General features: G+C 43.2%; 1 protein-coding gene across 1 annotated transcript in view; it reads left to right on the top strand.

Moving 5' to 3' along the window:
• Window positions 1-428: 428 nt before the first annotated feature.
• cpxm2 (carboxypeptidase X (M14 family), member 2) overlaps window positions 429-23,686 on the top strand; it is a gene marked incomplete at its 5' end in the record, with an annotated part of 46,369 nt that continues 23,111 nt past the window's right edge. Inside the window, 5 exons of the mRNA XM_083635830.1 lie at window positions 429-574; window positions 2,117-2,568; window positions 6,061-6,162; window positions 13,646-13,755; window positions 16,470-16,609. Coding sequence (XP_083491956.1) covers window positions 429-574; window positions 2,117-2,568; window positions 6,061-6,162; window positions 13,646-13,755; window positions 16,470-16,609 — 950 coding nt within the window. The remainder of the gene's footprint in view (window positions 575-2,116; window positions 2,569-6,060; window positions 6,163-13,645; window positions 13,756-16,469; window positions 16,610-23,686) is intronic.

Consider the following 23,686-nt stretch of genomic DNA (forward strand, 5'->3'; position numbering starts at 1 on the left):
CAGGCCACGCTGCGGGTGGGCCTGATGAAGCCGCACTAGACTCAGCCAAATCTGTCACATCACTAACTTTAAATTGACTTTAAATCGACTTTAAATTGTAAACAGAAGGGAAGACGCTTGTGTTCTGGTGGCGCAGCTCCTGAACTCTTTCGGCATGCTCTGAGCAATCATCATAATGGAATCCAGTAACGTAGGCCTATCTCCGGAGGCATCGCCGCTGTGCATTTGGAAAAGCCTGACATTGTGCGAGCCGCTGGTTATTTTAAGGTGTGCGGGGAGTGGGTGGGATGGGGGTGGCACTAGATCTTGTCTCAAAGCCTTTGTGTCAAAATCCTGCCGTCCTCCTGGCTCTCCTCCGCCTCTCATCCCTCCTTACTTCCTCCCAGACACTTTGGTTCAGTCGAGAGGAGTTCATGGGTGTAGTCTAAATGAGGAGTAGGCGAGCGAGGGACCGCGCCAGCCGAGCGGTGCTCTATGGCCTCCAGCTGTCCGCCCACACCGGATCCTGTTCTTCTGTGCTCGCCCATCCCCCAGCACCCAACTGCGGACTCCTCAGCTTCTATTCAGCCCAACTGTCTCCGGCTGATACCGCTCGGTCGCACAGGCCGATTTCCGCACGACCTTGTGCGAGATGTTGTGTATAATTCTGTCCGCCCCCCCCTCTCTCTCTCAACACGCTGTCTCCTCCCCTTCAAATAGGTGTAATGAACCAATGGGCTGGATTGGCTCTATATGTCAAGTTTGGGCAGTGTCCAGGCACCTCATTGGCCTGTGGCACGGGGGCCAGCTAGTGGAATCGTATCTTTGCCTCAGGTTGATGAAATGTCAAGAGCTGTAATTAAGAGTTGTGCGATTGCTCTGTGGAATCCCTGTCCTTCTTATGACTACATCTTTTAAGCCTCAGGCTGCTTAGTACCGTAATAACTCCAGATGCTCCACTAGGGAGATGCCAGGTACAACGCTGTGGGATCCCTGCAGTGAAACGCGTTGTGTTCATTGTTTTTGTGTCCCGTTTGTTTTTTTTGCAATTTAGGTCTAAGATAAATCTGTACATTATCTGACACAACATGGCTTCACGCAGGACTTTGTCAGCCCAATGAGGCAATAATACCCTCAGTTATAATGCTGAGTGGTGGCTTTGGGCGCTGCTATTGTTATCTTGTGATAGTGAGGCTGTGTCAGCTGCTGTGGGCATGTTTATGTGTGTGTTTGTCTGAGTGTGTGTGTGTGTGTATCAGAGACACACACACACACACACACACACACACACACACACACAGCTGATGTGATGAGCAGTGACACGCGGGGGGGGGGGGTGTTGGAACATGCCTGGATGCTGCACAGAGACTTGTTCTGTTGAACGTCCACCGCTCATTAATGTGTAAACTACAGCTGAGTCCAAACCGGTCTCGGCTAAGACAAGCCCAGACTCTAAGCTAATTACTCTGCCTGTATAGAGGAGATGATGCAGTCTAATTGACAGCTTAGAAGGTAGTGCCCACTTATAACAGCTGTACACCCACTGTGCTTTATTGCTCAAATTGGTGCAAAACTAGCAGATGGCTGCTATTTGTTTTGTGGGTGTTTTGTTCCAGTGTGGGTTAGTACATGTAACTGTACCCCTGGAGAGATCAAAAGACTCGCCGCTGCTTCTCATCTGGATGCCGCACCGAGTGGGCAAATGGGTTTAGAGCTGCTGAACTCCTCTAGTTCCTTGGTTCCCCCAGCAGCAGAATAGAGCAAACTTTCCTCCCGTTACAGCAGCCACTGCCCCAGACAGAGTGGGAGGAGATGTAGATGAAAGCAGATCCCATAAATAGAAGTGTCAATGCATGCTTCCCAGAGAGCGTCTAATGCCCATCTCACTCCAATTTAAACGACTGTGCAGTGGGTCAGCAGACTAGATTAGTTCAAAACTAAAGACTATAATAAACTTTTCTAGTTGAGCTTCAGCCACCTGCCAACATCTAAAAAGGAGAAAATCCCATACTCCCTATCTCTTCACTCTTCTCTCCTCTCCGCTGTCTCCCTGCTCTCTGGGTGTTTCTCCCTCCCTCCCTGCCTTTTCCCCCGGCTGAGGCGTCCATGGACCCTCTGGCTCCGTTGCTTTCGTCAGTGACTTGGAGCGCTCCGAGAACTTTGTGAACTCCCTGCGCCGGAGTGGGGAAAGGGAGAGGGAAGAAGGGGAGAGAGCAGTTGATGGGACGCAGCCTGGCAGCAGTAGCAGTCTCCTCGGGAGACGGTTAGGGACTCTCAGCCCGGAGACGATGCCCGGGGTCATGGCAGCAAGACAGCGCCTCAGCCTCCTCACCCTCCTGGCTCTGCTGGGACTCCTGGTGGGGCTCGCGGACCTCGGCCGCGGCCATGCCGCGGAGGACGAGGATTACTACATGCAGGAGCTGCTGACCAGGGAGCAGTACACCCGCGTCCAGGGAGCAGAGGAGCCTGTGGCCTCCGTGCCGGACAGGCACCACCAGCACCCCGGCCAGACCCCTGGCAAGAAAACAGCCAAGGGAAAGGCAGACAGCAGCAGGCAGGCACATAAAGCCACCACTGGAGCTAAATCAGGTAAAAGCACTCCCATCTGTCAGCGTGATAACTTGAGAAAAATGGTTTTCTTAATATTTCAGTTAGAAGCTCTCTTGAGGACAGTAAAAGTGTATTTGTGCTCTACAAATCTGTCCACAGATCCACATGATTTTATTGGTGTATCAATCAACAGGGTTGTTAAAATATTACGAGTGTGTGTGTGCATGTGTGTGTGTGTGTGTGTGTGTGTGTGTGTGTGTGTGTGTGTGTGTGTGTGTGTGTGTGTGTGTGTGTGTGTGTGTGTGTGTGTGTGCTTTAAGTTAGTATATCTGTAGAAATAGTATTTTACTTGCTGGGAACTTTAAATCAAAGGCACCTAACAGGAGTGTGTGCGTGGCGGCAACTTCTAGGTTCACAAAGCTGTAAACTTACACACAGTCTTATACTGTAAAAGCTAGCCAAAGTTCCCAACTTCTCAAAACTATCTGAAACTTTTGAAGTGACCCTGTGAAACAATGGTACAACTAGACGACAGTGCATGGCTAAGACTTATGACTTTTTATATAGCTATCAGGATACATTTAGATCAAATCTTCCAATCAGACCCAACACAGTACAAGCTGCAAGATGTATACTAACGTGTGTCAAAACAGATGATCAGACAGCTGACCATATGAATGATTAAATATTGGTATGACACACAAAGCTACAAATTGGCCTACTTTCTCCTCAGAGACAGCTAATGCACCACAGACCTTCTTATGGTGCTTGACGAATTCAAACGGAAAATGTGTGGCTCAGACAAGAACCTCCTGATGTCCTCCGGGACTGCAGAGCAGCAGCTGAATTCAATTCACGTGGTGATGGATGTGCAGAGCAACAATAATCTCCTCACCTAGTCTGGCTCCTTACACCCCCCACCCCCACCCCCACACCCACTCCCGCACACATACACATAGATGAGAGCCAGGTTTCTGCGTAGCTTCCATACAACAGCACTACCAACAGCCTCAGCATGGCAGTAGGGTTGTCACAATACTACAATTTCGATACCGATACCCAGGAAAATATTGACGCTCGATCCAATTTTCGGGTACCACGGGGGCGAGTGGCAGCACATCAAGCGGCATAAAAATAAACAAAGACAGATGGATGGATGGACAGACGCACGTTTCTCCATAATCTAGGCCTAAGCCTATCAGAGCACTTTTAGCTTGTTGAAGCAACAGATACCCACCAATGATAGCGAGGGGAAAATCAGTAGTATGTTTGATTTTTCATTAAGAGAAAGCACTGGTGGTATCGATACCAGTTGCAAATGAGTATTGTATCTAGGGGTGGGGGGGGGGGGGGGGCAATACAGCATAGAATCACAATATTTTGTGGGCAATATATCGTATTGTATCGAATGCCAAGTATCGTGATATTTTATTATACAAAATGTCAAGTGGATGCAACATTTATGACAGGTTTTTCTGAAAGTGTTGGTCAGTCTGTCTGCTTGACAATCTCAATGAAGTGAGATGAACAGACTGGAAACTTTATCTCATTAGATAAAACACATGTTGACAAAGTTTTTTTACTTTGGGGACATCATTTGCAGTTGAAAAAAGGTAATAAATCACAATATATCGCAATGCTCAATATATCGCAATACTAGCACATCACAATACTATTGTATCGTGACTCAAGTATTGTGATAATATCGTATTGTGGGGCATCTGGTGATTCCCACCCCTAATTGTATCCGTTTCAAATTGTTGATATATATTATGACATATTGATGACTTATCGATACTATCGATACGTTTGACAACCTTACCGTGCAGGGCATGCAGTAGCAGGTTCCTAGGCATGTAGACATTCTTCTGCCGGACCATCGGAGGACAGTAACAGGCATGATGGCAGGTCGGTCCGGCCAGACTGGTGGCAGGTCGGTCCGGCCCGGCTGGCGGCAGGTCAGTCCGGCCCGGCTGGTGGCAGGTCGGTCCGGCCCGGCTGGTGGCAGGTAATCTGGAGCAGCTGTCTCCAGTGACTTAATGGTTCAGGCATCTGGCCTCACGTGTCTCAGCAGGGATACCTGCTGCAGGTGGGACTGCAGAGGGAATACATGTAGATGACTACCACAACATACACAAGTCACTATTTTCATGTTCCTGATACCGATTTGTTTACCATATACTGTATCATAATATAAACATTTTTTTGTAGGAATCATGTGTAAAGAATAGCAAGGACTTCGAAGTTAAAATTATTTCCAGCACATTAGCTAGTAATAAGACTTGACCAAGCTGACAACCTGACTATAAGTATTAACCATGTCACAACAAGGTCTAAAATTGCTATATAGGGTGGACTCTCCTCAATCACAATCCACTGCAGGCTAAACCAGTGGTTCCCAAGGACCCCTAAACTGACACAAACTAGACCAATGACCCCCGGATCTGATAGGCTTTTTACTTTTAGATGTTTTATTATAGAACGTGTATGAGATCCATGAGCCAAATAGTCATGCAATCTGTCATTGCGTAACATATGGATGGAATTATAGTGAAAATACTTTATTCCCCTTTTTGCTGGGGACCCCCTGAAACTCACTCAAGGACCCCTGGGGGTCCCCGGATCCCAATTTGGGAACCACTGAGCTAAACCACATGCAGCTTTCAGATGTGAGAAGGATTGTTACCACGTGGGGCCTATCCTGACCTGACACTCAGTCAAATAGAAAGCACGTTCCCCACTTCCATCTTTAGTTCCTCCTGGAATGTGAGACCCCCCCCCCCCCCCCCCCCCACCTCCTTATTCAGGACATTTCCATGATTGCTTTGAACCCTTAGGCGGTCAATTGAAGTGCTATCATAGCACAAGAGCGGAACAATATGACCGTCGGCCAGGATCTAACATGAGGGAGCACAAGTGCAAATTGAAATGCATGTTTGGCTTAGCTACTGGAGGTCTCAAACATGGGAGATATGAACTGAATGCGAGGAGCAAATGGGTTAAACGTTCTCAAAATTCTGTGCCCAGAAACAGGGTGGGAATTATATGAGGCCATGAGGCCATGGCCTCCGTTGCCCCTCCCTCTGGCCGTGATGCCCTGAGATCTCTAAGGCCACCTTGGCAGCAGTGCCCTGCTACCAGCCTGCTACTGTCAGTTGCTTTAAAAGCATCAGTGGTCTCAGTTTAATGTAGCCTGCCCTATGCAAAGGATGTGTGTAATTGGCTCATTTTAACACATTTCAGAAAAATCGCTCTTCACGATGTCAATAGAGCAGTGGCCTTTGTGCCCTGGCATGTGGCCTGGTGCCCTAAGAAAATATGTGACGTCGAAGGCCAAATGGTCTTGCCCCTAAAATGACAAAATTCCCACCCTGCCCAGAAATCATCTCTTTGGTTTCATTCTGATCCGTATGTGTGGCCCAGGATTCAATCCAGCCAGAGCTTCCTTCCCTGTGCCACCCTGTTTCCCTCTCAATAAAGACAATACAAGTGGACGACTTCAACTTCACCAGTTTTCCTTTCCTCCCTTAGTGAAAACAGCCCCCAAAAAGGCTGAGAAGAACAAGAAGAGCGCCTTGAAAACGCCCAATGGCATCTCAGAAGGCGAGGGCCAGTACAACTCCATAAAGGAGGGTGAGTGAAGGACCGACGACGTCTGCCACACCACATAACGCATGATCTCATAAAACAATATTCCAGGAAACGCATCTTGCGCTCCGATGTGCAGGAGCTGTCTCGGTGCTAGCTCGAGTCTCGGGGCAGTTAGGACGAGAGAGAGAAACCGACTCTCTCAGTGATGACAAATGTTTTGGAAACGGGAACGCTTCAAAAAAATACAAAAAACACGTTTATTTTCCCTGAGAGGAAAAATCTGGCAATGAAGATGTTGCTCTCAGAAGCGGGGTCAAGTCACAGAGGCACTGCTGTCCTCTTTGCCGATGAAGCATTGTGTTTGGTTGCCATGGCTCGCTGTATATTTACTACACTGAAGCTGCGGGATGCCCCGGTAGCCTTCCTGTATGGACGCTCTCTGCGTAATGCTGCGAAGATTACATATCCTCACACTGTGGTCCAAGACAGATGACAACATAGACGGTGCATGGATTTTGACCTCAACCTTTCCAGAGCATTGAGAGAACAATATATTGCCACAGTCTCCCAATTTTTTTTTAACTAGTAACATTGGTCCACGGCTTAAAAAGGTTTCTATGTCACAATTTCGGCTCAAAAGCGTTTTGTTTTTTGACGTTTTGGGGGAAGGGGGGGGGGGTGGTTAGGTGTAGGGGTTTAGGGTTAGGGTCTGGGTTAGGGTTAGAGGGTCTGAGGTGGCAGACCCCCCGAGGACCCCTCTCCCACGCCCCATGCCTAACCCGAACAATAAACCAAACCTCTCCCACCCCCCACACCTAAACCTAACCCAGACCCTAACCTCTCCCACCACCCATGCCTAAACCTAACCCAGACCCTAACCTCTCCCACCCCCCATACCTAAACCTAACCCAGACCCTAACTCTAAACCTAATCTCTCCCACCCCCCACGCCTACACCCAACCTCTCCCACCCCTCTCAAAACTCCCACCCCTGTAAGAACTGCCATTAAAAAAACACATAAAAAAACAAAACATTTCCATTTAACAATTTTAGAGCCGAAATTGTGAAATAGAAATGTGTTTGGCTGTGGACCAATGTTACTATTTCACAGTTTTCTAAGAGACTGTGTTGGTATTCATTTACACGGCATCAGGCAGGCTCTTCTGGCATGAATGAGGCACTATATAATGCTGGAAGGTAACAAATAGGCGTGTAAAAGGCCAAGTGTGAATTGATGTGTTTATGTTATATAGCTATTGTAAGAACCCGACCAAGAAAGGTAGAAAAGCTGTCATTTTGGAGTTGGCATTGGGAGGCGAACAGGGATTCTGAGCCGAAATTTGGACGGTGGGTCTCTCCTAACACGTTGGAACTCCATGCTGACACGCCTGGCACAGTGGAGGAGTTATGAAGAAACACAGCACACAGTGAAGATCTGGAATAACCTGACGCTGCCAGATGGACGATTTATCTCTTTTGATCTCGCGAGGTTATCCATCTTGCAAGCAAGGTTAGATCTGGAAGGCCCACACTCCCAAATCCTGTTTTCATGACTGTTTTCTGAATGATGTGAAGTTTGCTTAGTGTTCACGCCTTGGTAGCAGCTGATTTATCCGGACCACACTAGGGGGAAAATCAGGAACGGCGTTTTAAAAATGGCGCCCCCCACTTTTACATTAAGTACTTAATCAGCATTCTGTAGTCTTGAATATCTTTTTGCCTCCACATTTCTGTAATTATTCTGCCATTGTCAGAGCGGAGCTGGAGCAGTACTCTGTGATTGCCACATCAGCAGCACATACCAAAACAATAGGGAATTCATTAAATGCTGGATTTAAGTGCAGCGGGGGTTTTCACCATTTGCTTCAACAGATGTTTCATTATTCCCATTCAGCCATAACACTATTAAGAGTAGTGTTAAAACAAGATGTTTCCGCACAGCACAGAGATATCGGCCATTTGTCAAAGGTACACAGTGCAGTTGCAGTGGCAGCTTGACAAAATGCTGTGTGTGTGTGCGTGCGTGCACGTGCGTGTGTGTGTGAAGGATTGGGCCCATGGACAAGCAAAATATCAGAAAGTTCATTGAGCATGACAAACAGGCTTTTGATGTGCAGCTGTTTGCTGGTGTGAGCGAAAAGCAAAGAGCGAGAGTGCAGTCACAATAATTTTGTCCAATTATTTGATTCGCGATTTTTAAAGTTTCCAGGGCGCCACATGAGATTAGACTGATGCTCACTCTGTGTACCGGACAATATTACACAGTGATTAATCCAGGGCCAAAAGTGTTTGGAAGTGGTCTAAAAGCTTACAGCACATAAACATTACAGTAGGAATGAGTCAGAGCCCTACAATACTGCAGTACTGCAGCAGCAGATGTGAGACACTGACTTGTGACATACATAGCCTGAATAAACTTCCATCACAGGCGTTGTTGTTTTGCCATCAGCAGTAACATGGCAAGTGTCCTTGTTAGCAACACATGAGATCCTGACTGTCTGTTTTGTCATTTGCATGGTGGTGCATTATTTTTTATATTTTTTATTTATTTATTCAGATTTTACCGCTACACTACCCTGCATCATGCATTATTGCACAATACTATGCTCCACTATGACTCTTGTAGAGGACTACGTGCAGATGTTCGATAAAATGACACTAGAGCCTGACCAATATATCGGTCCACTGATATTATCGGCCGATATTGGCCGATATCCGATATATCGGTATCGGCCGATATGTTGACCGATATGCCGATATTTTTTAATTTTGTATTTTTTAAGTCATAGACATGTTGTATATATTTGATCTTTTTTCTTAATTCAAGTTATATTTTATATTTGTTCTATTTGTGTTTTTGTATTTCTAGTTATTTATTATTATTAAATTCCCAGTTCAGTTTACTGTTTCATTTGCATTGATGTCATTTTGGACAATAAAGTTTATTGATAAGCTGTAAAATATCCTGCCTACATTACATATCTCAAGGCATATCTTGGTCAAGTGTTTGATATTTGAGGGATCATTGCAAAAACATTGTGTAATATAATGTGTATATTTAATATAAGAATATCGGCCGATATATCGATATCGGATTTTTTTTAACTCCCTGATATCGGTATCGGCATCGGCCTGAAAAATCCAGTATCGGTCGGGCTCTAAATGACACGCACCCATTCCCCCCCCGTTAACCTTGATCCTGTGGTGTGCTGTGAGGGGGCGAGCTGACCCTAATAAGTTGTGATCCCTCCGTTCAGAGTATGCGGACACAGTGTGCCGCTGGGCCCTAGTAGTGGATTTGAAATATAGGCATACAGGCCTTTTAGCACAGGGTCACAAGTAGGGCAACACGTGCGTTTCATTGCCGTGTAGGCAGGGTTACTGTAAACAACACTATACTCTTATTAATTGGTCACCCCAGTCAGTGGCACTGACTGAGTCTGGCTTGTGAATCAACTTTGACAATACAGGTTCACAGCAAGAATCCACTGGGTTTTAAGCTGTTTGGATAATTCACTAAACATAAATTACATCCTGTAATGGTATGTGGATTTTGGATCTTGTAAGTATTATTTTTTTTAATAATGTCACTAAACTTGATCTTTCACCTTTCAAAGAGTCCCAGCATGATGGATGATATCCTGTAATTTCAGACGCAGCAATCGGGCCACCAGAATGGTTATGTAAATCAAATATATATGAGAGATGCGACTTCACAGATGTCCTGTGGAATAGAAAGTGCACTATATTCTTTAATAAAATGCCTTTGTCTGCTTTTAGTTTTAGTCTAGTCTTGGGATACTGAGTGTCCACTCGTGAAGGCAGGCAGCCCTGCTGGCCGTGTGACAGCGACATGTGCAGCACATGCCGCATGTACAAACAGACCGGTGGCCAATGGGACATTCTTGCTCTGAAATTCCATAGCTGTGGTCTGGGGAAGTCTGCAAACAGCTTGATCTGACCCAAAGAGCTGTTGGCCAGCAGGGATTTCACACGCCAACCCTTATTTACTCTCACCCTTACTGGTCGATATCCATTGTAGTGTAAAGAGATGAGCCAATCTCATACAAAGGCCTCTCTCTTTTCTCTCTCTTGAACAGCATCAAAAGTCTCTGTAAGCACTTAAAGATGGGCATTTTGGTAAATCCATTTGCATATGCCCTTGAGTGTAGTAGAAAATGAAAACATTCAAATCATTCATCATCATCATCATTCACATCATGATGCACAGCTTCTTTTTCATTCAATAAAACCGTTTTTTCTCATTATAAAGACACTGCCTCAAATAAGTCTGCATTCTACCAAATCATTGCTTCAATGTGTATATATATAGCAGTTGGGGTGGGGGTGGGGGGGTTCTCCAGTATAGCATCTAGTCAACAAGTAATTTGGTCTCATATTCAGTTGCAGTGAAACATTCTTCCAATGAGGTGAAATAATTCAACTCGTTTACAATGCAGTTCCAATTGTCAGTGTCTTGAAACATGGCAGAGTAAAGGCAAATCACTCAACTTGTATCAAGGCAATTATACTGAACAGAAATGAATCTCACCCTATTGTCACTCAATGCTAATTTAAGAAAAGTAAGAGTTGATAGGCTACTGACTGTTATTGAATGACATGCTAAGATGGGTATTGTTTGCATTCCTGCATGACCAAACATGGACCGATAAGCATCATGCCTTCAAGACATGTGCACAGTGCACACTGACTGCACACTGACTGCATCATCAGTGCTCTCATACATACTGTACATCTCATACATGCTGCGTACATTATGGTGCAAACTCTCGTCTTTTACCTAGCTAGTTGTTGCAAACTGCTTTAAATAACTACAGTACACGACATTTTGGGAGTTTGGCCCATTGGTCAACTTACCCAATAGATCTGACGAAAGGATTTGACACCAAAATCTTCTCAAGTCTCCAGTAGTGTCCAGTGCGCATGCTAACACTTTAGCATGCAGCATGTAGAGTGTAGGCAATTTGCATCATCAAAAGTATGAAGATAGACCTTTAGTAATCCAAAGTTGGTGTCGTTTTTTTTACTGTAGCATATGGCCTGTAGACTGATAAGAAAATAAAATCTCAAGCTTCATCTTTAGTGAAGTCTTACCCCGCTAGCCGGGCCCTTCTGGCTCATACGAGCGCATTAGCGCCCGGCGAACGTCACGCATTTTCCCATTTTACACTGTGACATTTTCACGTCTAGGTCTAAATGCCGGCTCCTACCTGAGTCTTCACGTGAAGTGAAGACGCTATCCGATGTAAAACATCCTCTTCTTTTAATGACACCTAGTTGTTGCATCCAAATTGTTGCATAAAATCCACTTTTCTGTCTCTCAAAAACCGAAAAGCATTTATCTGGCGCACCGCTTCCTCTTCTTCTCTGATCTGAAGCAACCCGGAACAACGACTTCCGGGTTGCTCGAGGTGCTCCAGATAAATGCTTTTCGGTTTTTGAGAGACAGAAAAGTGGATTTTATGCAACAATTTTGATGCAACAACTAGGTGTCATTAAAAGAAGAGGGTGTTTTACATCGGATAGCGTCTTCACTTCACGTGAAGACTCAGGTAGGAGCCGGCATTTAGACCTAGACGTGAAAATGTCACAGTGTAAAATGGGAAGATGCGTGACGTTCGCCGGGCGCTAATGCGCTCGTATGAGCCAGAAGCGCCCGGCTAGCGGGGTAAAGTGAAGTCCATAACAAATCAGCAGTGCAAAACCTGTCTGCTGTCTAAAGTTAGCTGACTTTACGCTTCCTGTGCAAACAGGAAGTGAGATGTCTCGTGTCAGCTGCTACAAGTTGTATCTTCCCCGGGGGGGGGGCATGTGCGTTGGTCTGGTCTGTCTTCCAGACTCCCAAGACTCATGGTAGGACGTTAGTTAAAGTCGTTTTAACTTGTTAATTGATAGCATTCTGTTACATCACCACAGGGCCATATCTTGGTAGGAAAATAGCAGGTGATTACAATCAAGTGACACAAACAGCATGAGCTGTGTGTATTATAGTGTATATTCGTAGGAAAATGCTTGTGACATGGGAATACTATGAGGCTATGCCTACCTTAAGGCAGCAGTTGGATAATTGTGATAACTTAAGCTAGGTGTTCATAGTCATTTTCAAAATTACAAAAAGGAAGCGTTAATCACCTGTGTAGCTTGACACATTTTGAAATCCATTGCGTGTCTTGCCATCATCACATCACGCAGCAACCGTTTTGAGGCAGTAAAGCAGCTAGGAAGTAAAGCAGCCAGGTGTAACCAATAATAACATAAATGAAGGTCCTGGCAAAGGAACCATCATTAATGGTATTGGTTACACCCGTTTCTTTTAATACGTCCATGGTTACAGCTGCTTTACAACCTCAAAACACGGTGGAAGGGGTCTATTATTCATTTCATATAAGCTCAACTTTTATAGTTTAATTTTCCAGTCAAAATGTGTTGTTTACCAGCTGAGGCGTGTTAGATTACTGGCAGGTGAACTCTGCATCTCTTTACATTTCTCTCAGGCTCACAGTATTGTGGCTAGTTGCTCAAATTAGCATCAAAGGAGAGTTCCTTGATGAATGCTTTCCCACCTTGACTTATTGTTGTACCATGTAAATTGGGTTTAGAGGGAGTGTGAAGAAACACTGACACTGATGGATAATGACTGCTATCGCAACAATCACCCATAAAAGTTCTGCTTTCACCTGTCTGCATTGCACATTAGAATGGTACTGAAACTGTTTGCACTTCAGTGTGTGTCGACAAAGCAAGTTTGCTATTGATGGTATCCTCTTTCATCACATACACAGCCATCTTGGTAGGAAAATAATAGGTGATTGTAATCAATTAACGGGTGATTACAATAAAGTGACACAAACAGCCAATGAGCTGTGTGTATACGAGGAATCAGCGTGACGTCATGACACCGCAAAAACCCCGGAACCGCGGCAGTTAACGAGTTGTGCCAAACAAACATGAATATCTCAAAAACTATACATGACATCGCTTATATTTTAACATTTTGAGTGAGAGCAGAAGTAGCTCAAGAGTCTGATGTATAATATATGCATGTTGTGTTAAAGTTGTGTGAACTGTCGCAGTTTTTAAAATGTAAACAGCACAGCCGGGGACACTCAAGTGGACACTCAAGGCTGGCTCCATAGGGCTCCCATTGCCGTTTCCACCCAGTGATGCCGTTTGTTCACCAAAATGCTTATCGGCTGATCCCTCATATAGGTAGGAAAATGCTTGTGACATCATGGGGAATGCTATGAATAGACAACAGCTGTTTAGAGATGCTCACTGTAATACGTGGTGTTCATCATTAGCTTCACACATTTGAGCAGTGCAAAGTCTGCATAACTCATTATTACTGAGTGAGTCTGAGTCAAGTTATTAACGAGTGTATGAATGGTCCGTGACTCAGGGGCTATAGTGTAAAGAAAGCAGTGCTTCTGTAGCAGCGACAGATGATAGATGAAATGAGCATCGTCCATGTATCGCAGGCCAATTTGTCTTTCTCCTCTAGCAGAATGCCCTCCAATGGGACTGGAGACACTGAAGATTGATGATTTCCAGCTTCATGCTTCCACTATGAAACGCTACGGCCTCGGAGCGCACAGAGGGCGCCTCAACATCCAGGTAAGACAGGAATGTCAAGCCTCGGCGTGGCTTGGGGAAGCCGACAAAGCCTGGGAAAAGTTCAGGCTAGCATTATACCCTGGGCAAAATCACTCTTCACTGGGAACGTTCACGCTTTGCTCTGCATATTTCTAATCAAATGAGTGGATTAATTTCCATTCACTGAGAGATCATATCTTTCGATGTAAGTTTCAACACAATATTATTATGAGAATGATACAGGTCTGAATGATGGTATTTGGTAGCTCCATGGAACAACGCAAGGTGTGATAATAAAATAATACAGTATATATTTTAAAAGTCCAAAGCTAACTCAAGAGAGGATACAAAGAGCAATACTGTAGCCATCAAACCAGCGGCACATCCCCGAACTTAATCAAGTGGATTGGCATGTGGGAGAAGAGGTATTTCCTGTTAGTGCAAGCTCCGCTTTGAGGATATTACACTGGCTACAGTCTGCAGTTTGCCTCATCTCTTGCAAGCTGCATTGCTCCGAATCAGAGGCTACAATTAATGAAACACACGTAGGGTTAATTCACTGAAGAAGGCACGGCATTATGTGTCAAACAACAAGACAAGGCCTTTGTTGTTTTGGCGTGTGTGTGTGTGTGTGTGTGTGTGTGTGTGTGTGTGTGTGTGTGTGCTTACGTGCGCGTGCACGTGCACGTCAGAGATCACAGACGGACGCTGTGTGTGTCCAGTGTTGAGACAAATTATCAGTAGATCTGGACTAAGCACATGGGAAGCAAATGTTGCCTGGGCTGTTGAATCAGGCCAGTGTCCAATAGACTTAGTTTATTTCCACGCCTGTAGCCTGTATCGCTATTGTGATATTTGGGGGTTGTGAATAATATTCATTTGATAAGCTTCCCTCTCTTTTGATGTCAGGAGATTTGGCATATTGGCAGAAAACCCTTGTTGTAAACAAACTAGTAGAACGCTGATGTAGGAGATTGAAGCTGTATGATGTACTTTAGGTAAGAAAAGAAAATCTGATAAAAAGATAATTCGCAAATCATCTTTTCAAGCTAAGTCAATCAACAGTGAATTTCATTTGCATGCTGCTGGACAGTTGCATTCATCCAGTTTTCTTTTCTAAACACTATTTATTCAGGACTAAAGCTAAATCATACTTTTTTTCTCTCCACATTTCCAAGGTTCAAATTACATTTCTAAACTCCATAGTGTGACTTGTATCAAAAACAAACAATGTATTATCAAAAACAAGCTCATTTTAATGGGAGAGAGACAGAGAGAGAGGTGTCAATCCCCATTGTTCTACTCAGGGCTTCAGTGGTGTTCTGTCGGTGTTCTGTGTAAAGTGATAATGGGAGTGGTTTAATTCAAAGTGACTTGACAGTTTTGATTAAGATGCAATGCTATTATACACCCAGGCCATATGGCGTCATAATCTAAGTTTGGCTGAAGAAGATGAACAACGTGGCCTGTCAGCACATTCTGACTGTTAACACACCGCGCTCTAAGCCAACATTCTCAATTCACTATACCAATTATGCTTAGTAGTTCTACTGGCTTTTTTGGATACAGTAGCATTTAATACATTATAATTGGGTTAATTTTCAGCTGTTAATAGCAGCTGCCAAATAAGTGTCAAGAAAGTGTTTATCCTACACTACATCAGTGAAACGTGTGCTTAAACCTTTGGGGGAATATTCAGGAATGCTGGGAAGGGGAGAGAAGTGCAGACAGGGATTTTCAGCACTCTGCCCGGTCTCACACGTTTGGCCTGCATTGACTCCTATAACTCCACTTTATCACTATCTCAGCCATGATCCTCGAATTTACCTGCACTATAACATTTACAGTCTCGTATCCACAGCCGGAGAGGACACGCTTATCTCCTGCTTGTTGCTTCCTACCTGGACAGCATACATTTAGATTGCCGCTGAACCAAAGTTAATCATCTACTTTATTATTTTTACGAGCTTAACATGATCTTAGCCTTGTTGACTTTTACATACTTTCCATCTCTCCTATATCAACAGACTGGAACATGGTAAGAATTAATCACTTTGTAGAGATAAGAGGCAGCAATAAATAAAGTGATTAAACACAGGTGAGCTATACTATGCCATACATGTGTGTGTGTTTGTGTGTGTGTGTGTGTGTGTGTGTGTGTGTGTGTGTGTGTGTGTGTGTGTGTGTGTGTGTGTGTGTCAGAGGTGTCATCATTGTCACCAATCAACTTTTCTTCAGTCCAAGTCAGTCTCAAGTCTTATAGCACAGATCTCAAGTCAAATACCAAGGCATTAATGTCAAATCTCAAGTCTAAATGTAGATCAGCAAGTCAAGTCAGAACAAAAGTCCAGTGTCAACTTAATATCTAGGACTTTTCAATTCTATATGGGTTTTAATTGTGATAAAAAAAAAACAGGTATGAGCATCATGAGTCTGATTTCTATAACCAGCTTCAAATGAATATGGAAACAATAAATTCAATCACTCCATACAAATTCAGAAAAGAGATTATAGATTCAGTTGTCTGGTGGAACAAATCTCATCACTTTCACGTCATTTACAAACACACACTTTTCAAGTCAAGTCCCAATCACCAGAACCCAGGTCAAGTCTCAAGTATTCAAACAGTATTCTCTCAGTATTCTCAAACAATTAAAACTGTGACTGGAGTCAAAGTCACATGACTCAAGGCCCCACCTGTGGTATAGCTATAAGATGCTGCTTGTCTCCGGCAGGCCGGCCTATACGAAGATGACCTGTACGACGGGGGCTGGTGTGCCGGGAGGGATGACCCGCTGCAGTGGATGGAGGTGGACGCCAGGAGGCTGACCAAGTTCACAGGGGTCCTGACACAGGGCAGGAGCTCCCTCTGGTCGTGAGTAGGAACTGAGATGGCACAGGGACTGAGATGTTGATGATGTTGCACAGTTTGGATGAGAACTTTCGCACTCCACGCTGTCTTCTTCAGCAACTTCAGAGAATAATACCACTGTTTGTTTGTTTTTTTTCTAAGTCGGTGGTTCTCAAACTTAGGGTGAAGACCACCTGGGGGGTCACAAGATAATTTTGGAGGTTGGGGAGATGATTTATTTATTTATTTTTCCTCCATTTTCTCCCCAATTGTACTTGGCCAACTTTTCCCCCTGCTGCCCCGGTCGCTGCTCCACCCCCTCTGCCGATCTGGGGAACGCCGGAGACTAGCACCATGCTTCCTCCTACACTTGCGCAGTACAGTATGTGTATATATACAGTATATATATACTATACAGATTTATTATCTTAAGTTTTAGTTTTAATTTTAGCTTCCCCCCCTTCTGAAATACTGAATAATATTCAGCCTTTAGGCCTCCCCTGATAATCAATGAAACAATCTGAAAATGGAAAATATGTTTTTGGTTGAACTGTTCACCACTCTGTAGGCAGCCTGTGATGAACTGTTCACCACTCTGTAGGCAGCCTGTGATGAACTGTTCACCACTCTGTAGGCAGCCTGTGATGGGGGTTGTGAGTAAGCATTGCTTTGTTTTAAGGGGTCACTATCCAAAAATGTTTGGGAGCCACCGTGACCGGTCTAAGTTGCCCCCCTTCTTGACATTTTTCTGTCCGGTGTGACTGCACACACCATAGAGATATATCTCTATGCTGCATACAGCCATTATTGGAAATATCAGGGCTTGTTTTTCTCCCTTCATACGAAGCCGTTTGCTGCCATTCTGCCATTCACAGTGTGAGATAATCATTGACTGTAAATGGAGATAATCCATCACTGCAAACGGCAAGTCTTCAATTGGTCCAATCCTTATTTTGATGTGCCTGAGTTGAGTGTTTTCACCGGTTCCTGTCAATCACCTGACACCCACAGGAACAAGTGGAAGCCTCCATCAAGAAATAATCCATCAAAAACATGTCAAGCTGGGTTTGATATAATAAAGTAAAATTTTAAATAGTAAATTACATACAGGGGCATCCGGGTAGTGTAGCGGTAGATTCCCTGCCTACCAACATGAGGGTCGCAGGTTTGCGCCCTGCGTTACCTCCGGCTTGGTTGGGCGCCCATACAGGCATGAATTGGTTGTGTCTGCGGGTGGGAAGCCGGATTGGGGGTATGTGTCCTGGTCGCTGCACTTCCTCCGGTCGGTCGGGGCGCCTGGTCGGAGCGGAAGGGAACTAACTGCATGGTGGGAATAGCGTGATCCTCCCATATGCTACGGCCTGCCGGTGAAGCTCCCCGCTGTCAAGTGAAAAGAAGCAGCTGGCAACTGCACATGTGTCGGAGGAGGCATGGTGCTAGTCTATTGCTCTCCCCAGATCGGCTGAGGATGGAGCAGTGACCGGGGCAGCAGGGGGAAATTGGCCAAAGTACAATTGAGGAGAAAATGGGGGGGAAATCAAAAATAAATATATGAAGTAAATTACATATGGCATTGCAAAATTATTGTGGGGAAATGTAAAGTAGACAAATAGAGAAGTAAATAGGCTGTAAACCTAAATGATACTGGTATTTTCCTTTAAGTCATTTGGACTTCCCAATAATATTCCTGCAGTGCAAAACAAGCTTTTTCTCTCTCACCCAACACCAGCGCAACACCAGTGAATGTTCAATGCCATATTATGGCATTGAATGTTCACTGGTGTTCAATGCCATATTATGAGCATTGAACGTTGACTAGTGTTGCCCTTTTCACAAGTCTTTTCTCATCCCCACACTCTGGGATAAAGGATTTGTGAGTTTGATTGATTAGAGAGTGCAGCCTCTTCATTCCTTCATCTCTCTTAAAAGGTCATTACATTATCAAAATAACACCTGAGAAAAGCGATTTTTTTTTTACCGCCCTGTAAGCTCATTCATCACATTTTAGTTGACGCCGCGATTTCCATTATTCTTTTAATAACACATTTTAGATTGTATCTTAGGCACCGAGAGCTTGCTGACTATCGTTTGGGATGAGTCATCTAGCGGTAGGCTATTGTGCTGCTGACGGTGTCTGTGAAGAGATGAATTACACTACCATCAGGTCTCCATGGCATCTCATGTGCTTGGCTGCCAAAGAGAGGAGAGATGGGTATCTTCTCTCCTCCTACTAATTTTATTTTTTATTTTTTTACCTTTCCTCTGCCAGGCTCCTCTTATTCTTGCCGAACAATCAATCTCTGAAAAACCCTCCTTTTTTGGATGCTACTGTATGCTAGCCTGGGTAAACCCAGCCTTCAACGTGACGTCACAGGCTATGCCTGTAGCGTAACTGATAGCACATACAGTAGAGGTCACTCACGTGGAGGCTGGGTTTACCCAGGCTAACTGTATGCATTTACAACCTACCTTCTTCCCATCGCCGTCCCAAAGATTAATTTGCTGGAGAGTTGAAGATGAATTTGAAATGTATACAAACTTGTAGGGCAGCACTGTTGTTGATATACTGCATCAAGCACCAACACATGTACACATGCGTTTGCAAGAGCCCCTGAGAAACACACAGGATTATGTGTGCATTTTGGTGTGGAGCAAGGGAGTACTAGCCATAGTGCTTCACCTTGAAGTATTCCACCCGCACTTCTCTAAACTGGACTGTCCATTATGTCAGACCTGTACCTCTAAGCACATAATATACTGTGTTTTAGTGAAGCATAATTTGTGTTTGGCTTTGGTCATGTGGAATGGATCCCTTCCTTTAGTTGTAAGAAATACATTTGTATGCACGCCTTCACAATAATTTCAATAGCACATAATTAATAATTAATCATTAATCATTAATAGTTAATAGTTAATAATTAATCATTAGTAATTAATAATTTAATAATTAATAATAATAATACATAGAAACACAAGAGGGGAGCCTGCCCACTCTATTTGATCTCCTTGAGGACTATGGCAGGTATTCCGGTTATAAGCTAAATATTCAGAAAACGCAGGTTTTATCCCTTAACTTTACCCCATCGACTAGTATCAGACAGAACTTCCCACTTAATTGGAACCTTAAAGCTATAAAATACCTGGGGGTCTGGATAACGCAAGATTTGGATGACTTATATGATAAGAATTATGTCCCTATTAACACCAAAATAAAAGACGATTTAAGTCGATGGTCTCTGCTCCCATTAAACTTCAGTAACAGAATTGAGACCATTAAAATGAATATCCTATCAAGATTACTGTACCTCTTTATGTCCCTGCCAGTTAAAATCCCCTCTAAGCAATTCAATGAATGGGACAAACAAATATCGAGGTTCATTTGGAATGGTAAAAAACCAAGAATTAGATATACTACGCTCACACTGAGCAAAGACAGAGGTGGGATGTCTCTACCGAGTCTCAGAGACTACTATTTTGCTGCACAACTCAAACCACTTGTGTCTTGGTGTGATGGAGAAGTAGTGGCTAAATGGAAGGTTATGGAAACAAGCAGGTTGGAAATCCCTATACAAGCTCTACTGGGAGATAAAAAGCTAGCCAAGTCCAAATTCGATAAACTAGACCCAATCACAACATTTACCCTTCAGAATTGGTTTACCATTGTCAAGCAACTAAAGATAGAAAAACAATCAAAGAAACTAAGATGATAGCACACGATACAGCGTTTGTCCCAGGGAAGATGGATCAAAGATTTCAATCATGGTGTAACAGGGGGATTACAGCTTTTTGTAAAGTAATGGAAGGAGATAAACTGAAGAACTTTCAAGCTCTGAAAGACGAGTATAACTTAGAGAATTTGGACTTCCACAGATATTTACAGTTACGGAATTACTTTCTTCACGAAATCCAGGAACAAGGTCCTCATGTAAAACCAAGTCCATTGGTAGAATTACTAGTACAGACATATACAAAGGGGACAAGGGGAATAGTGTCGAGGTTGTACCAAAGCATTAATGGTTCTAGAAAACATACAACAGACTATATTAAGGAACGATGGGAAAAGGAACTGAGTACTGAAATTACTGCTGAACAATGGTCAAATATTTGTTATACCCAATTCACAACTACAAGCTCCAATACCTGGCGAGAATTCTGCTGGAAAACTATGACACGTTTTTTCATTACTCCCAAAGTTAAATCAATGCAGCTAGGAATTCCACAAACATGCTGGAAGAACTGTGTTGGGGGGGAGGCTAACCATTTCCATGTTTTTTGGGGGTGTCCAAGAGTGGTGCCTTTTTGGAGTGGTGTCTGGGACAAAATACTCGAGATCTTGAAATTACAAATACCGAATACTTGCCTTACCTTGTGCCTGGGGGACATCCCGGATGACATCCCGAGGAGTGATGCTTATTTATTGAAAGTCTTTATAGTGGCAGGGAAAAAGGCCATCACACGTAAATGGCTGCAAACGGATCCCCCAAGCATAGAAAATTGGTTTCAAATAGTCACTGACATTTTTCAAATGGAAAAGCTCACTTTCATCCTAAGACTAAACGTAGTGGGATTTGAGAAGAAATGGGGAAAATGGATCGACTATGTAGAAGAAACGACTAAGGACACTTAAAAATGGGGGCCTCCCCCCTCTTCCCCTATTTTCTATCAATCTTATTGTCTTAAAGTCTTTGCTACCATTAACTGAAGAAAGCTAATTTAATCATTATTTGTAATCATGTATAAAACTGGAACTGTATATGTGAATGAATGCCTATATGTTTGTATGAATATGCCATCTGTTTTTGTGTTTTTGTTTGTTTTATATGTTTATTGAAAGACCAATAAAATCATAAGTAAAAAAAAAAAAAAGAAACACAAGAGGGACCGGCAACAGAGATGGCCCCTAATTAGACTCATATTTTAGATTATTTTCATTCATGCTCAGTTCAATGTCTGGGGGCATCCGGGTAGTGCAGCAGTAGATTCCCTGCCTACCAACATGAGGGTCACAAACATTGCATATCTTTATATGCAGACGATATTATATTCTTTCTAACCAATCTAAAAACTAGTACACCTGACCTGATCACTCTGATTGACAATTTTGGGGCGTTCTCCGGATATAAAATTAACAATTCCAAATCAGTATTGATGTTTCTCAATAAAGAAGAAAGACATAATCCCATAATCAGTACTCCATTTGCAACAACCATGGAGGGATTTCGGTACTTGGGTATTAAAATCACCCCTGAACTCAAGGAGATAATCTCAGCGAACTATGATCCCCTGGTAGACAGTGTAACTGAAACATTGAGTCGCTGGTCCAGTTTACCTATATCTATGGTAGGGCGAATAAATCTAATAAAAATGACCATTTTACCAAATTTTTTATATTATTTTCAAACACTCCCATTGCCATTCCCAAATGTGTTTTATGACAGACTTGACAAATTGTTTAGACAATTTATCTGGAATGAAAAGAGGGCTAGACTCCGCCGTAGACTTCTTTATCTGCCTTATGAGAGAGGAGGACTCCAGCTTCCCAACCTTAGATGGTATTATATGGCAGCCCAATTGACTTCAGCATCATATTACTTCTGTACAACAACACCCCCAGCGTGGGTAAGCATTGAGCAAGAGTCCATTCCAGATCTACCATTAAAGTTGTATATGTACTCCTCGGATGTTAAAACATTGAGGAAAAAAACAAAAAATCCTTTTCTTAAAAACAACATTTTGGTTTGGTATGCAGCACACAAACATATAGGTGACACGCCAGTACTATCACAATATACTCCTATTTGGGGCAATGAACAATTTAAACCTGGTAGAAGGGATGGAGGATTTAAGTTATGGAGTATGGAGGGTATTCAGAAAATTGAAGATCTGTATGTAAAAGATGTTTTGCTTTCTTTTGATCAATTATGTCAGAAATACCAAATACCTAAAAAGCATTTGTTTAAATATTTACAGTTAAGAAGCTTCATGGCATCGAGATGTGAACAGATAACATTTATTCCACCCGTATCAACACTTGAAGCGATGACAATTGCGAATTTAGAAGGGAAAGGCCATGTTTCTAGGTATTACAACATGTTGGTTGAATATAGCACTGAATCAGCACTAGATAAATTAAATGCTTGGAAAACAGACATACAAGAAGACATTGATGAGGAAGATTGGTGTGATGCTTGTTTAAAAGCACAAAAGCAAACAATAAACACAAGGTTTAAATTACTTCAATATAAATGGTTAATGAGGGTGTACATAACTCCGGTCAAACTTCACCACATGTCTGCTAACATTCCTGATGTCTGTACTAAGTGTTTGGAAGAAAAAGGTACTTTAATTCATTGTCTATGGGGATGTTCAAAGATTCAAAACTTCTGGAAGAGTGTCATAAATTGTTTGTCAAAGATCTTTGATACTAAGGTTCCTCTTAATGTCAAACTCTGTGTGCTTGGTATCTATCCGGGAGACTTTGTGCAAACAACAAAACAAGCTAAACTACTGGACTTTGGACTTCTTCAAGCCAGAAGAGCTATTGCACTTTGCTGGAAAAATATGGATGCGCCATCACTAAAAATGTGGAAACGGGAACTTTCTGAATGTATTGGCCTGGAAAGACTAACGTACATTGCTAAGGGCAAAGGAAAAGATTTTGCTCAGCTCTGGGAGCCATAGGAAGTGTTTGATTTGTTTTATCGGTATTTAGTTTGAATTGTTGCAGGTTGATTGTGTGTGTGTGTGTGTGTGTGTATGTTGTAAAATGTCTGGTCTTTTAAGTTGTATTGTCAATGTATGTTGTGTATAAGGAAAAAAATCACAATAAACATATTGGGAAAAAAAACAAAAAACATGAGGGTCACAGGTTCGAACCTGTCCATACAGGCACAAATGCCATGCCATACATGCCCTTGTGCCATGCATGAAATGTCCTCTGTTCAAAAAGAAAACAATTTTCTATCTGCTGATGTGCTGATGTTCACATTTTCTTCGCTACATTCTACCTTCCCTCTGAGTTGGCTCCGTAATCATATTTGACAACTCCTGGCCTTTGTGCTCCTTAATTGGAAAGGGTGGCATAGACTCATGGAAACTGCT

Source organism: Poromitra crassiceps (assembly GCF_964638095.1).
Source record: "Poromitra crassiceps genome assembly, chromosome: 4".
NCBI classification, from domain to species: Eukaryota; Metazoa; Chordata; class Actinopteri; order Beryciformes; family Melamphaidae; genus Poromitra; species Poromitra crassiceps.